Source organism: Budorcas taxicolor, chromosome 2 (assembly GCF_023091745.1).
Source record: "Budorcas taxicolor isolate Tak-1 chromosome 2, Takin1.1, whole genome shotgun sequence".
Lineage (NCBI taxonomy): Eukaryota > Metazoa > Chordata > Mammalia > Artiodactyla > Bovidae > Budorcas > Budorcas taxicolor.
The window spans coordinates 61,700,601-61,716,992 of NC_068911.1; the positions used below are offsets into that span (position 1 = coordinate 61,700,601).

The 16,392-nt window shown below is 37.2% G+C and overlaps 1 protein-coding gene across 8 annotated transcripts in view; it reads left to right on the forward strand.

Annotated features, from left to right (window-relative positions):
* The window catches only part of ZNF385B (zinc finger protein 385B), a 352,923-nt gene that overhangs the window by 247,615 nt on the left and 88,916 nt on the right, over positions 1 to 16,392 (forward strand). For 6 of the 8 annotated variants that reach the window (XM_052655478.1, XM_052655486.1, XM_052655517.1 and 3 more), the window contains one exon: positions 8,235 to 8,377. In XM_052655478.1, coding sequence (XP_052511438.1) covers positions 8,235 to 8,377 — 143 coding nt within the window. Of the gene's footprint in view, positions 1 to 301; positions 356 to 8,234; positions 8,378 to 16,392 lie in introns of all 8 variants that reach the window. The other 2 variants (XM_052655509.1, XM_052655525.1) reach the window with 1 other exon arrangement.

Below are 16,392 nucleotides of genomic sequence, written 5' to 3' on the forward strand. Positions count from 1 at the left end.
ATATGTTTATAGGACGTTTTAGTGTCTACTTTTGTGAAGTGTCCATTCAAGTCTTATGCCCAGCTTTCCTCCTGTGTTCTTTTTCTTACTGATCTGTAGGAGTTCTTTATTCTAGATTCAAGTCCTTTGTCAAAATGTGTATATTGTCAATATTATCTCACACTCTCTGAATAGTCTTCCCATTCCCTTGATTGTGTCTTATCCTTACATTCTTATTCTTAATAAAGTATATTTATCACTTTTTTCTTTTATAATTATCACTTTTTTGTTTACTGTTTAAGAAACTTTTGCTTACTCCGAGGTCACAAAGATGTTCTGCTTTTCTCTTTACTGTTGACCTTCTGATCCAGAAACAGTAAGAATTCCTGAGTGCCTAAGCAAGTTTTAAATTTTAACACATATTTCTATGCTTTTTGTTTATGCAGTCCCTTTCACCATTCTCCCATACCCACCTCTCAAAATATTAACCATTCCTCAGGTTTGTCTTAAGAGATAGTTCATCTATGGAAATATTTATGATCCCAGCTCCTAACCAGATATAATTTCTTTCTCACTGGAGCCTCCTTAAAATTTTGTTAATAATATATGACCACTGACATATCTTGCCTTTTATAAGTACTGATGGATTTAACTATTTATGCTCTCCAGAGATATGGCATAGTGTCAGAGGAATAGGGGAGAAGGCGATGGCACCCCACTCCAGTACTCTTGGCTGGAAAATCCCATGGACGGAGGAGCCTGGTAGGCTGCAGTCTATGGGGTCGCAAAAAGTCGGACACGACTGAGCGACTTCACTTTCACTTTTCACTCTCATGCATTGGAGAAGGAAATGGCAACCCACTCCATTGTTCTTGCCTGGAGAATTTCAGGGACGGGGGAGCCTGGTGGGCTGCCGTCTAAGGGGTCGCACAGAGTCGGGCACGACTGAAGCAACTTAGCAGCAGCAGCAGCAGCAGAGGAATAGGAATGGTTCCTAACTACAGTAACTGAAGCTTAGTGAACCCTTGACAGGTGTTAGGCACAGGGTTAAGTACCTTGCATAGAATAATCTCCATTAGTTCTCCTACCAGTCCTTCAGTGCAGGTATAGAGGTATACAGAAGTAAAATCACTTGTCTACGGTCATACAGCAAGAAAATGGTAGACCTGAAAGTCATCAGTGTTCTCCTGAATAGGTGCTTTTAATGTTTACAAAACAGCGTTGCCTAAAGGATTTGCCATAGTATCATGGTTATCCCAGACCCCTGTGAAAATAAAAAGGATTGATTCATTCTCAAATTGAGGGGAGAAGCTATATCTCCCTAGACATTCATAGTACCTATTCAGACTTTGTTGAAACCAGCATCTTCTCTAAATATTTGATGACAAGAATCTTTTCCACATAACTTTATAAATAGCCTACTGTTTGGAATAACGGCATGGGCTTTAGAGTTAAACAAAGAGTTTAGACTCTGGCCCTACCACATATTAAATGATCTTAATCGCTCTAAGCCTTACCTTTCTCAACTGTATAATGGAGATAATAATGCCAACCTCATAGAGTTGTGTTATAATTTCATAAAATAAGGGCCACAAATCCCTAGCACAGTGCCCAGCATAGAGTAGAATCTCATTAAATGGTAGTTATTATTTTTTTATTATCTCTTAGCAAGTAAAATAAATTCTGTCTGACTCAATTTATACTCCCTATCAGCACTATGCCTGTACAGTTGATCTTCTATAAGTATTTACTGAATTAAATAATGCTGTTATTTGGGGAAAATTATTTTTAGATAAATGTGTGATGGACAGGGAAGCCTAGCATGCTGCAATCCATGGGGTTGCAAAGAATTGGACACTATTGAGTGACTGAACTGAACTGATAAAGCATTAAAAAATCTTATATATTTTCATTATTTCAGTATTAATACTACATTGAGCTCAAATAAAAGTTTTAAATCATTCCTAGATGCAAAGGAAATCCTAGATTTTAAATCTCATAGTTTGCTGATAAGATGTTTCTATCTACAGCTAGAGAATGTGTCTGTACAACTGAGATATCCTCAGATATTCAATTCTGTTACCATAGCATAGAAGTAAAAACAGAATTAAGTAGTCAGATTTCCTGGGTCTGAATCCTGGCTCCTTTTTATACAAACTATGTGAAATTTGTCTTAACCTCTTTGAGCCTCAGCTTCTCATCTATAAAATAGGGCTTAGTAATAGTTTGTTCATTGGATTATTGTAAGTACCTTTGTGTACATAGTTGTGCACATATTCATTTAATATACGTTAAGTATATATTTAATAATAATATTAATATACAAGTGATATGTGATAAAATTATATAAGTACATAATTTTATATGTAAATGAGTATATATGGATATGGTATATACTTATATGTGTGTAGACATGTATACACACATATGTAATGTGTTAAGGATAGTGCCTAGTATATACACTGTAAAAATGTGATCTCTGTTACTATGCTGTGTGGCCTTTTCAGAAGCATAATCATTTATCAGTCACATACACTGTTCACATTGTTCCCTCTTCCACCCTTTGTTTCTTGTTTTTCTCACATAACAGACTGATAAAAGAATGGAAATGATGAGGGAAGGAGAGGAGGAGCTGTTGATTGGTGATTGTCTAGGCAAAAGGGAAAATTACTCAACATAACGGGCAACAAAACTAGAAAGGAAATGAAAAGAAAAATCTGAGTTTAGTGGAAAATCTGAAATGCCACTCATTTTAATTTCTTTAAAGAAATCTTTGTGAATTCTATAATCAACATTGTCTCTACCTAATAGATTTTTATAGTATGTGAACTCTTTTATTTCAGTACTCACTAAAGCAAACATACATATTGATAACAATGGCATCAGAAGGAACTCCTGCTACAGGCTACAGATGTAGATTTGATTTCATTCTGTAAATGCTTCTCCATGCAGATTTTCTTTGACTGTGGCATACCCTCTTAATGAGGTGTGTTGTTTGTTTGTATTTTGTTATATAACGAAGAACCTCTAGCTAAAACCTAAATAGACCTTCAGTGGTCTGTTTCTAAAGGTCAGAGACTACAGCAGTCATTTCCAGTATTACCTGGTCCTCAACTGAGGTTTTATTGTGCTGGATTATAGCATAATCCATTGACATAATAAGGCACCTATTATGTTACAGAGGCAGTAAGTGAGTTGATTTTCACGTATTATTGGTTTCACAGTATGATGAATACAACTTGGCTTTTGCCATGAAAATGAAACTTATGAGAGGGAGCTAATTGCATTCTTATGGGAGAATATATGGATGTGCAGAATTTCTACAGTGAGAGGGGTGACTGTTAGATCTTTGAGTTGTTCAAAGGAATTTTATATAAATAAATGAGTGTATATTTATAGTGATATAAAATAAGGTGGATCCCTATTATGACTCGATTTATTATGATGTATATAAGATAATATCCTAAGCTTTGAGACAGAAATACACACGGGAAGTATTTTACATAATATTGCCAAATCCTTGCTATAAAAGACAGTATTGGCTCTGTCCCATGAGAATAGCATCATAATAGGAACATTGTACCACCCTTTGTGTTGAAATACCTGCTCATTATATTTTCAGTCTTTTTGTTCCTCCGTGAGTCCTTGAGTTTTAGAAAAATTAAACATTTTCTTGCAGGGTGCAATGCCTTTTGGCCCAACTGCTGCTTGTGTCTCCCACTGACTTTTGGGCATCCTGAGGTGAGGAGAAATGTTCCCCAGCAATAGCAGCAGCAGCAGCAGAATCTGGAATAAGATGACAGAGGGGTCAAAGCTCAAACTAACTTGTGCAAAATGTGCAGTTTATTCTACTCATTTTCCACTTGCAGAAACATCCTTTGAAGCAATCAGTTTTGGTAAAGTGGTATTAAGGAGCAGGTTTTAAAAGTGAAAACAGCAGGGTTGAGGTGAGGGAATTGATGAAAGCATAGTTAATATTTATTCAGAAGATCTACCAGTACTTTAAAACAATCTGTGTTTAACATGGCAAATTGTCTGTCATTAAAATGCTAATGAAATGGTAAACAACTGCTAAGTTTTTTATGCTAATGAATGGTGGCAGCTAAGTAGTTCTCAAGCCCTGTCTTTATTAGCACAGAGATTTGATTGGATAAGGGGGATCATTGTGCATTCTGACCTTTGTGGATGGAGCAATCTGTTTGTCAAGTTCCATGCTGCAGTCTATTTGATTTGAGTTTGTTAGTACAAAGTGACTCTTGCAGGCTCTCAGGGGCCATGTATTACTGTGTTATCAGAGCCACCATTGTGGGCTTAGAGAAAGAATTTTGCTTCCCTTTGTGAGACCCACAGTGGCAAAATAATTATACATTTGTTCATTGGGCATGTTAAAAGACAGAAGTCAACTGAGTAAATGTTGAAGATCTGATTGGTTTTACTGAACGATTCACGCATCAGACAGCATCCCTGCAGTGAACAGGCTACAGAAAGGGAAGATTTTGCCAACCTAAAAAAAAATGCACAACATGAGAGTTGTGAGTTAAATTTTACTGGGGGCAAAATGAAGACTATAGCCCAGGAGATAGCAATTCAGATAGCTCTGAGAAACTACTTCAGTGAGATATGGGGGAAAGTCAGTGTGTATGTCCTTTTGGTGAAGGGGGAGTACATGCAGTCAAATAAATATTTTTTGCAGAAGGTTTCTGCTAGTCATGAGGAATCAGCATCACCATAAAGGATTTTAGTTCTTTTCTAGATATGAGGAGATGCAAGAATTGTCCTTATAAAAAATCAGATCCTGAAAATATCTGTCTGAAGACCTGTTCTGGCAGATTTTCTCAGAGCACAGAGCATGTCACTTCTACTCTCTACTCTGAGCTCCTTTCAGGGGGATGCTGCAAGTCAGCAGCGACAGCAACACCTGATTTAATCCTTGTAGAGGAGGATGGCAAGTGCTAATGGCAAATGACGATTTGTAGTTGATGATTTTTAAAGGCATGACCAGAAAATCATAAACAAAAGGGATTATTTCAAACCTTAATAACCTATCTATGGGGGACAGAAGGGGTCTGTGTGAAAGATTACCGCATCTTCCTTTGGTTGATGGAGAGGGCCCACGTGACCAGTCGCCTCATTGGTGCTCACCAGAAGATTCCACCTTAACTGGTTAGGATTACATTCTTGGGTTTACATTCCTAGGTTGTAACTGCAGTTAGGTTAGGTACTAGCACAAGTGACTCCATTTTAGGTCTTTTCTTTTTTAACAGGCAGCTATAGTATACTGTATACTTTTATACTTTAGACTTTTGACAACTATAATAGCTATAAATTTTAAAAGGCCATTGATCTAATATGAGAAATATCTGTCTTTCAACTTAGCTAAGATTTTGAAGCAAAGCTTTTAAGATAAATATTTTAGTAAATGCCTCTGTAGCATTTGACACATTGATATAATACATCATCTTGGATCTACAAGCTCTGAAGTTAGCAAGGAATCTAACATACCTAATCAGAAGAATGATGTGTAATTAAATGCAAGGTGGTTATGTGAATGCCCGGTTGAGATCAAAGTATTTACTTTGGGCCTTACACATCACAGACAGTCAAATATATATCAAATAAAGAAGGAACTTTTTTTTAAGTGAAAAAATATATAGAGTATTTACTTTGACGTTAGGGGAAAAAAAGAACATCTCTGTTTGATCTATACTTTTAGCTGAGTCTCTTTTTGCTGAGTCCTACTCTATATTCCCTAATGCATGGATTGACCTAAAGACTTGCCATTAGAGATAAATGCTTTAGATGCTCTTCTCATTTTTCCTGTTTTTAGGATCAATGTAAATAAGGTATGACAGTCTTTTAACACTATTGCCAATAATGTTCTGAAATGATTTGAAAAATGATGCAGAGTTTATTAAGGAAATTCATTACCAAAAAAAATCACTGAAATAAAAATTTTAGCTATTCTGAGACACTCTGAAAAAAGACTGATGGAAATTTTAATAGTCGGAGCATTTTCCCATGTTGTTCATTTCTCCTTGAAGTCAACAGATTTTAGGCATGTAATTATTTGTGGTCCTATAGGACTTCCCCACTCCAGTAATCTTGCCTGGAAAATCCCATGGATGGAGGAGCCTGGTAGTCTGCAGTCCCTGGGGTCGCTGAGAGTCCGACACAACTGAGTGACTTCACTTTCACTTTTCACTTTCATGCATTGGAGAAGGAAATGGCAACCCACTCCAGTGTTCTTGCCTGGAGAATCCCAGGGACGGGGCAGCCTGGTGGGCTGCCGTCTATGGGGTTGCACAGAGTCGGACATGACTGAAGCGACTTAGCAGCAGCAGAAGCAGCAGCAGGACTTCCCTGGTAGCTCAGCTGATAAAGAATCTGCCTGCGATGCAGGAGACCCCAGTGCAATGCCTGGGTTGGGAAGATGCCCTGGAGAAGGGATAGGCTATCCAGTCCAGTATTCTTGGGCTTCCCTGGTGGCTCAGATGGTGAAGAATCTGCCCACAATGCGAGATACCTAGGTTCAATCCCTGGGTTGGGAAGAGTCCCTGGAAGAGGGCATGGCAACCCACCCAGTGTTCTTGCCTGGAGAAACTCCATGGACAGAGGAGCCTGGTGGGCTACAATCCATGGAGTTCCAAAGAGTCAGACACTACTGAGTGACTAAGCACAGCACATTATCAGCATGTCAGAGAAAATTGGAACCTTCATATACTGCCAGTGGTAGTATAAAATGGTTTAGCCATTTTGCAAGACAGCCTGAAAGTTCTCAAAAGGTTAAACCATTTGACTATCATATGACCCAACAATCCCCAGTTCCACTTTTAGGTGTATATCTAAGTGAACTAAAAACATTGTCACACAAAAATTTACAAACAAATGTTCATATCAGCATTATTCATAATGGCCCCAAAGTGGAAACAGCCCAAATATCCATTAACTGATGAATAAGTAATAAAAAATGGTACATCTACAATAGAATATTATTAATCATTTAAAAGGACTGACATTCTGATACATGCTACAATATGAATGCATCTTAAAAGCATGCCAAGTAAAAGAAAACAGTCACGAAAAACCTCATATTATGTGATTTCATTTATGTGCAATGTCCAGAAAAGACAAATCTGTAGAGACAGAAAGTAGATCAGTGGCTACCAAGAGCTGGAGGTGTTGGGAGAAAGTGAGAGTGACTGCTAATAAGTATGGAGTTTCTTTTAGGGATCATGAAAATCGAGTATCGATTATGGTCCTGGTTGCACAGGACTCTGAATATCTGAAAATCATTTAGTTGTACACTCTAAGTGTGTGAATTTCATCTTTATCTGCCTGGCATATTTTATTTAAAAAGGGCATATCAGAGCCTGTCTCCCAGAGAGCCAGCTGCACTAGCAGTTACTGATCTGCGGTATGTGGAGACTGCAGACTAAAGAAAAACATGTGTTATGGTGGATGGCAGTGTTTTAAATCTCCTACAGACAGCTTATACCGGATATGTAAAGACAACTAATAGACTTGTTAAAGGGCTAGTTACTAAAATAATGCAAGGCTCATTAGAAATAAAAGGTGAAATAAAAAATTTAGTTCCAACTCCTCTGTGTCCCTCCAAAACCCTGCCACATTATCCCTCTGTTTGAATTCTCTAACTCTCCAGTGTCTAGACTAAGGACAACCTTCTAATTTTTTTTTTTAGAGAACAAATCGTCCAAGTGATAACTTTCTTGAAAGTAGACTCTAACTATGAGTCCAAGGTTTCTTCCTTGGGTGAAAACCCTATGCCTATCTCTGATTTGCATAAAATGCTCCCACTGACCAGTCAATAATTATGAGTAATAAAGAGCATCTGGCTTCAAGAGGCTCCTCCCCTCCTCTCTCCTACATTTTTTGGCCAGTTGGAGGCAAGAGTTGAACAAGAGGATGCTATTCTACCCCACATGCCAGCAGGGTCTGTGTACTGTGTGTCTCAGCAGAGTCTGAGCAGCCCTGGCCTTTGCCATAGGGAAGCATCCTGTATCACTGTCTTAAACATTGAGCAAGAAGACCCTTTTTAACAGTATTTTCTCCTCCTGTGCCATTTGCTGACTGCCAGCATAACTCTGTGGTGGTTTAGTTGCGAAGTCATGTCCAGCGACTTAGCATAACCCTTGCTTGCAGGTTGCAGCTCAGCAGTCTTGTTTCTGTGCTTCAAGTAGGGGAGAGAGATGGATGTGAGCAAGAGGTTACATTCATTTTTGTTTTGTTCTTGGCAGGCAGTACATGCCATACTACTACCCTTCCTGCTCTTGTGCGTGCACCTACCCTGATGATGCAGCCTTCACTGGATATCAAACCGTTTATGTCTTTTCCAGTGGACAGTAATTCTGCTGTTGGGCTCTTTCCAAATTTTAACACAGTGAGTATATGCATTTTTATTTTATTAATCTCCTCCTCAATCTCTTTCATTGCAGTTGTGAATAGGCAGTAGATGTGACCTGTGCCCAAGTGTGTAATTTTATACCATATATTGGTTATGCAACTCAGCTGTATTATGCAAGATAATGCTTCACCCATGAGAATTAGTCCAAACAAAGCCAGCATATTTACTTTACAAATATTTACGCAGGCAACTTTCACCTGTTGCTTTGTGTAATTTTGATAGACTTTTCAGGGACTTCAGAACCTATGTTATTTCTGGGATGCTGTTCCCATGCTCAGGAGCACAATTTAGAGATCTCAAGTCACATTGATTTTTTCTTGCTACTAGAAAGAAAAAAAAAAAAGTGTATTTTTCAGCTCTCTGGGGACATTTTTATTTGGAAGATTTTTTTAAATAAAGACTCTTACACAAACAGAAATTTTATTTGGAAGCTATTGTAGATTATGTGAATCTGATGCTATTAGTAAAAAGAAAAAATTCACTTCGGATCTACATGTTAGTTGTCCACATGATACTTTGACATTCCTTTTAAAACATGATAAATATCAGTGAATTACCTGTAATTTCCAATGTTCTTTATTCAGGGCAGCTAACCTTTTATCTGAATGAAAGACAGTTTTTATAGGTATGCCACGTGGAACATGACACCCTTCAACAATAGAATTCCGCCCAAAATCTGTCCATACCCAACTTCTAAGCTTACAGTAAAAGAAAAGGTTAACCAGTTCAGATAATTGCATAAATTATGTCTGTTCAGTCAATGAATACTGCCGGTTGGGGCATGATGGTCTACATGAATGATCCAACATTATAGAATAGAAGCTACCATAATCAAGAAAAAGAACTGCATTATCAGCATCACCAGACAGGGGACATCTGAAGCACTGCCAAATATTTCCTTCTGCAGATTTATCTTCTCTATGAAGTGAAAACAGCAACAGGACTTTTCCTCAAGGATTGTAAATAAAATCTGCTGACAGGCCTTCTGTCGTAACTTAGGCCTTGTAAGGTAATTCAAGGGTCATTGGTCAGCCAGCTTTTTAAAGAGCACTGGCCTTGACTTAGCAAGTAAATGGTTGAATGTTTTCATCTTCTTGGGGTTTTTCAGACACAAGTCACACAATTTTTCTTAAAGGCCTAAAATGGTGAACACTGTTTCTAGTGAAGTGGAGCAGCTCAGTAAGATAAATCACACCTGCCCTGCTCACATTAATCCATCAGGAGTGGCCATGCCAAAGCAACACATTGTGCCATTTTAGAGAATGAACTGAAGCATGCCTGTTCTATCCTCTGTCTAAACATGGGTGATGCGTTCCAGACATAATTAAGCTATACTTCTGAAAACATTTATTAGATATTCGTGTTTTGATTAATGTACTTTTGAAAGACAGCATTTATAACCACTGCAGAAGTCCAGTCACTGTCAGAAAACAGAACTGAAAATGTGAGTAAGCATAAATGTCTCCTATGGTGGTTTACCTCTCTGTATTTTTTTTTTTTAACCACAAGTAGTACTTATTTCAAAAATTCAAATAAAACATTAACGTTCAAAGCAAAATGTCAAAGTCACCATTCCTTACTGCTGTAGACACATTCCCTTCACTAGAGAAAAGTGCTCTCAGCAGCTGGCATGCATTCTTCCAGCCCCTTCTAGAAGCATGTTGTGTACATATATAACAGGAACCTACCATCTGATTAGCGCTGTTCTCTAAGTCACTTTTAGAGAACTTCTAAATGTCTTACATATACTTCTCTGTTTTTAATGGCTGTAAACCAACAGTGGAAAGAATATTTTATAAGTTCAGAAAAGAAACAGCCTTATAGTGGCTTGTTAATGTTGTATAGGGCTTACAGATGCACTGATGTTAGTCACAGTCATGCCCAGCTCTTTGCAGCCCCATAGATCCCACCAGACTTCTCTGTCCATGGGATTCTTCAGGCAAGAATACTGAGTGGATTGCCATGCCCTCCTCCTGGAGAATCTTCCCGACCCAGGGATCGAATTCAGGTCGCCTGCATTGCAGGCAGATTCTTTACCATCTGAGCCACCACAGCAATTAACCATATGATATATTAATATTTGGGAGGAGGCAATGGCACCCCACTCCAGTACTCTTGCCTGGAAAATCCCATGGACAAAGGAGCCTGGTAGGCTGGAGTCCATGGGGTCGTACAGAGTTGGACACGACTGAAGTGACTTAGCAGCAGCATGTTAATATTTGAGAAAATCCGAGGAATAATTCTACTAGTAGAATTTCATTGTTTTTTCTTCTTAGAGGCAAATAAACTTGTAACTTTCAAATGAAAATATGTTTTCATGAAAGTGAAGAATATAGCAAAGAACTGCCTGATATAATCATTTTATTCTCTATATATTATATCCAAGGCATTTATTGGATAGAGAGTTCTTCTGGGAATGTATTAAAAGTTAAGTCATTTAATTTTTAAGTGAGATCCTCCATCATCTTGCAAAAAAAAACCCTGAATTTATGGAATCATTGGGTTACCTATGATTTTTCACTGATTTGAAGTTTCAATTACTCTAATCCTTTTCCTAGCATCTTTTCCATTCCAATGTCTAATTCACCCAACAGACTTCCCAGGGCAATTTCACAGAAGTCACTGTCCACACTTTCCTAGGAAAATAGTTTTACATCACTACTAATAATTATACTGGATTATTGTATTTTGAGATGTTTTACATTCGTCAAAGGAGTCAGACCTTAGAACATTTTAATCGATCATGATTATTATTCCTATTGTCTACATGAGGCAAAAGCATGAGTGAAGGAAGAACTGAGTCTTGAATTAGAATCTTCTAACTTCACAACAGATGTTCTGGCTCTTCCGTGTCCTTGGCTCTTTTGCTCCATGTCACCTCCCACCTCATTCAGTGTGAACAATGCTCAATCAGAAATCTTCTGCGCTCTTTTTGGCAACTTGGTAGACAATTTTCAGCAGAATCATTAAGCAGAAAGAGGAAAGGATTTTTTGAATGTGTAAAATATACCTCTGCAAACAATATCTATGAAGCAGGATGTATTTTTAAAAGTTATAATTTCTTATTAGCAAATTTTAAAAGTAGATTCTACTCAGTAGTCTATGTGCTCTTTGAGAACCAACATGAAATGCTACCATAATCACTTCATTCTTAAATCAAGAATAATATTAGTAAATATAAGAAATATATTTTAACTCATAACTATTATCAGAAGAATGAACACTGTACTCTGAGACCATAGCTGAAAGCTTTTTAAGTTCCAAGTGTTGCTGTTTTCTCTAAGTGGATTTAAAATACATATGTGAAGTAATGATTTCCTCCTGTTTTTATAGTGGAGTATGATACTGTTACACAATAAACACAGCAAGAGTGAATTGGGATTCTGTCATATCTGAAAGCAGAATAGGTGGCTATTCTATACTAAATTGTATGCAAAGAAGATACATGCTTCACAGGATTCATACAGTGGCCATCTTCCCTTACAACTGACAAAATCTCTCTCGGTGTTTATAGGTGAGAATGAGCAAAAAATTCAAGAACACTTTTGAAGGAGAGTTCTGAGGAGACATGCTAGGGAAGATGGGGTTTGGCTCACTGATGTTTTGTGGTGGACTGTATGTCAAGGGTGCATGTCTGGAGAATGAGGATGTTAACTCTGCTCTTAAGGAGTTGTGCTTCACAGAGGCACTATTTGAGCCTCTTACGGGTGAAAGACTGAGCAAACCAAAATGTAAATTTTTAAAGATCTTGACCTTTTTATCTAAAATTTGATAGGCTTTCCTGCCAGGCAAGTCACTGAGGCTCACTTCCACCATGCTACCCAGCCTCCATTTATTTGTCATTCAGGGCCCAACATAGATAGCACCTCCTTCACAGGAAACTTGCAATGATTCTTCCAGTCTGACTTAAGTGCCCATCCTCTGTATTCCCAGAGTAACTCCCAATTGCACCATATTCTCCCTGATTAACCATCAATCTTCACTGGAATGTCAGACTCTTGAGTACAGGGGCTATATTTTGTTTATCTTTGTATGCTTGGTGTCTGGCACAGCTGCTCAATAAAACTTTTTTGAAGGAAGGATGGAGGAAAGGGCTCTAGTTCCTCAGTTTTCAATGTCCCTGGTACCCCATCTATCAAAGAGAATTTCAGCATTTCTGAGCCCTAAGGACAAGGTGATAAGAGTAGGTGTTTACTTTTATTTTCCTGAGAATTGTCATCCTTTTTTAGTTTAAAAGGAGTAATTAGATATAAACTTTTCTCTAGCTATAGTTCTGGCTTTCTCTGTGTGGATGTTATGGAAACTCTACAAATATCAACTGCATTCTTTGTCCTAGGTCCTAGTCTTAGGAGCATTTAGTTTAAAATCAAGGTCATTAGTTATGGAATGTTAATTCCATATTTTTGAAATGAAAACATAATATATGAACTAAAGAGTACTGGGTTTGGGGAAGGAAATAAATAAAAAATTAAAACAAGAGTATCATAGTGCCCAAGAAACTTATAAGAAATAGAATTAATAAGTAAGAAAAGGCAAGATAATATAATAACCACCACCCCCCCACAAATAGATAAAGTGAAAATAGTTACTGAACTCCATAGTGTTCAAGAAAGGCCCGAAAGAATGAATTTTTTCATCCCAATAGAACTATTTTCTTTATTTTGTTATTCACTTTACTTCAATTTGCAAAGTACTTCATGGCCATCCTTTAATTTTTGTGCATGATTATTTTTAGCTGCCAAATGTATATAATTATTTCTTCCTATTAGAATCGGAATCTCCCAATCATTTATTGTAGATTCCATTTTTCTCTTTCTCTTACCTGGATAATACCTGGTATTTAATACTTGGTATTCTATACCTGGATAATACACGGTTATCCTTAATAAGAGACATCTTCAAATTTTAAATAAGTTGCATACTTATGGATCATGTCAACTTAATATGATAAAGCAGGTCCATTTTGTAGGCATACCTACATACATGCTGCTATCGACTGAATATGTCCTCCTCCCCAAATTCACGTATTGAAGCTCTAACACCTGATAATACTTAGAAATGGGGCCTTTGAGAGATACTTAGTTAGATGAGGTCATGAGGGTGGTGCCCTCATAATGTGATTAGTGCCCTTTTAAGTAGAGACACCAGAAAGCTATTTCTTTATCCACCGTGTGAGAACATAGTGAAAAGGAAGCCATCTGCAAGCAGAAAGACAGCTCTTATCATATCCTGACTGTGCCGGTGCCCTTGATCTTGGGCTTTTAGGCTCCAAGATTATGAGAAATTTATTTCTCTTATTTCAGCCACCCAGTCCATGGTATTTTGTTATGGCAGCTCAAGCAGACTAAGACACATGTACAGCCTATATATTGTTTTTGTTATTATTCATTTGCTAAATCATGTCCAACTTTTTCAAGTTTCTTTTTGACAGTCACGTATTAGATAATGCACAGATATATTTGTGTGATGCTCCAGAGCTATAGCTATAATCAAGAGCCCCTGTAAGACCACAGTCATCTGTCAGTTTCTCTGCTGACTGGCAGTATTTTCCATGCCTGTTTATTTCAGATGTCTTTGTGAGTCCTGCCATGTTTTTGCATCTCCTCCAGGAAAGGATATGCACAATGAAGATCACTGATACTTTATTGCAAGAAGCACAATGATCTTATTTTTGTGAAAAAAAAAAAAAAAAAAAAAAGGATTTTTATTACCTACCTTGAAATTATTTTTTTCCTGACTCATGAACAAATATGTGGAGAAGAATAAAGATTATTTCTATTGTATAAAGCCCCCAATTGCTATATGATTCTTTGAATCATCCATAACAAGTTGTAGAATGAAAATATGTTTACCATTTATTTTATTGTTCTAAATTCTTTGAGATTCTGGATAGTTCATAGTTTGTGATTTCAATGACTATTTAAATTTTTTCTTTCTTTTAGTAGAAATAATCATATATTTATCAAGGACGTCCAAAATAAAGAAATCAGGAATCAAGCTCACATTCACTTTGCTGTGAATTCATGCCATGCTTCTCATGAGATGTTACTGTAAGGAAACCTGAAGTAATCTAGAACATTCCATTTTTACCTGCCTTTAAAATCTATATCAATTTAGTGAAGTCCTTAGATTGTGTTCAAATATCCCATTTCTCTTTTCACTCTTGAAATCCTTTTAGAATATATAGATATTATTGATATGGTATGTATATATGCATGTATGCTTACATAATATGTGGCCATATATGTGCTCTGTCCTTAATGAAATTATTTGTTCAAGGCATCCAGGAAAAAACATGCATTCACAACCACTTGTAGAATGTCTACATGTGCCAGTCTTTGTGCTAAGGAGGATTAATAGTGAATAAGACAGAAGCTGCTTTCACTATCTGATAGATATTACTTCTTCCTCTTATTTAATTTGTCATCAGATAACAGAGGATTCTGCTTATAATGAATAGTGAAGTCAGTTGATAAAAGCTGCCAAAAAACATCAGGTTAAGACCCTGGTGGACCTTTACAGGGTCAGGAATCACAAGGTTTCAGGAGCATGTGAAAAGAGGAACCCATAGTTCCACCATGCTGTGTCCTCTTTCATGTCCCTTTCATTATCCTAGCCTCAACCTCACATGGCTCTGGAGCCTCATCTTCAGTGCTAGAGTTTCAAGGATTATGTGTACTTGGAGGGCACATGAGATTTTCTGGCAAGACAGATCTTCAGTCTTGGAGCTGTCCCAGGTCAGCGTTTTTTAGAGTAGAGTCAACTTGGCAAAAGTGTCTGTGTCAGGCCCTCTTTTTTAAAAATGTATCTTATTCTTAACAAATCTCCAGCTAATTGAAAGAAGAAACCAACAACAACCTTGTTCCTAGGTTCTTGCAGTGACCAAGGCTTTTTAATGCCTGTGGTAAAGTAGGAGAACTTAATAAATATAAAATGTGGCAGAATATTATTGTACAAAACATTGCTTCCAGCCCAGAAACAGTATTTCTAAATCAGTTGCTCTATAAACAATCACTGATGGTGGTGTTCCTTTGAGAAACCTTTATCAAAAGCTTGGGAACCCATCAATAGCACAGACTTTTTTTCTTCTCTCTAGATTCTTATGTTCAGAATTAGATCTCAAATCTCTTTGGGGAAGGGAAAAACATGTTTTGGAATATTCTAATCCCTGTATTTTCATAGTGGCTTTTGAGGGTGCTAAAGATGAATTGGAGTGCTATTTAGCAATCTGTGAAGTTTCAACATCTTTGCAGAGCTCAGTAGGGATCTTGGAAAAATACTTTTTTTTCACCAGGTTTAGCTGTCAATTTAAGTTTTCTTACCTTCCTTTTTACATTCTGATGCTTGAGACAACGTGAAAGAATATAAATTATGTGAATAATACCTTATTTTCATGGATTCTAGTATCAGAGGGCTTTAGTGTATTTTAAAGACATTCTACAATGAAATTTTTTTTAACACATACATGTGTCTTTGTGGTATCCTTTTTGTGGAGCAGAAGGTTGTAGAATATAATCTAGTCTTCTCATTTCTTCCCATAGACATCTCTGCCAATGAAAAGAGGGCAGTAAAAACTATCAGACAGGCAAGAGCTGATTCTCCACCCTTACAGTATCCTGAATTTAAATGTGTGTATTTCTCACAGGTTGTTCATGTGGGGCATATTATTTAAAGTATCCAGTAAATCCTCGTGGCTCCTAACATCAGACTTGGCAGTATATTCCATTCAGAAGATGAATTTGTCTTGTCAGTCTCATCCTTGTTTTCTCTTATTAGGGACCATTTCTAGAGCCAAGTGAAGATCTGAGAGGTAGAGCAGGAAATATATGTGTTCTCTTTCACAGGCTGGTGATTTACAAATAATTAGATATATACAGAAAGTCTCCAATAATTCAAAACTTGTATCTGGGTCTAATTTCTTTGTTTTCCTTTTGTAGACATCAAATTTCCATAATATGTAAAAGGGTTCGTTGTCATGATAATCAAGTCCA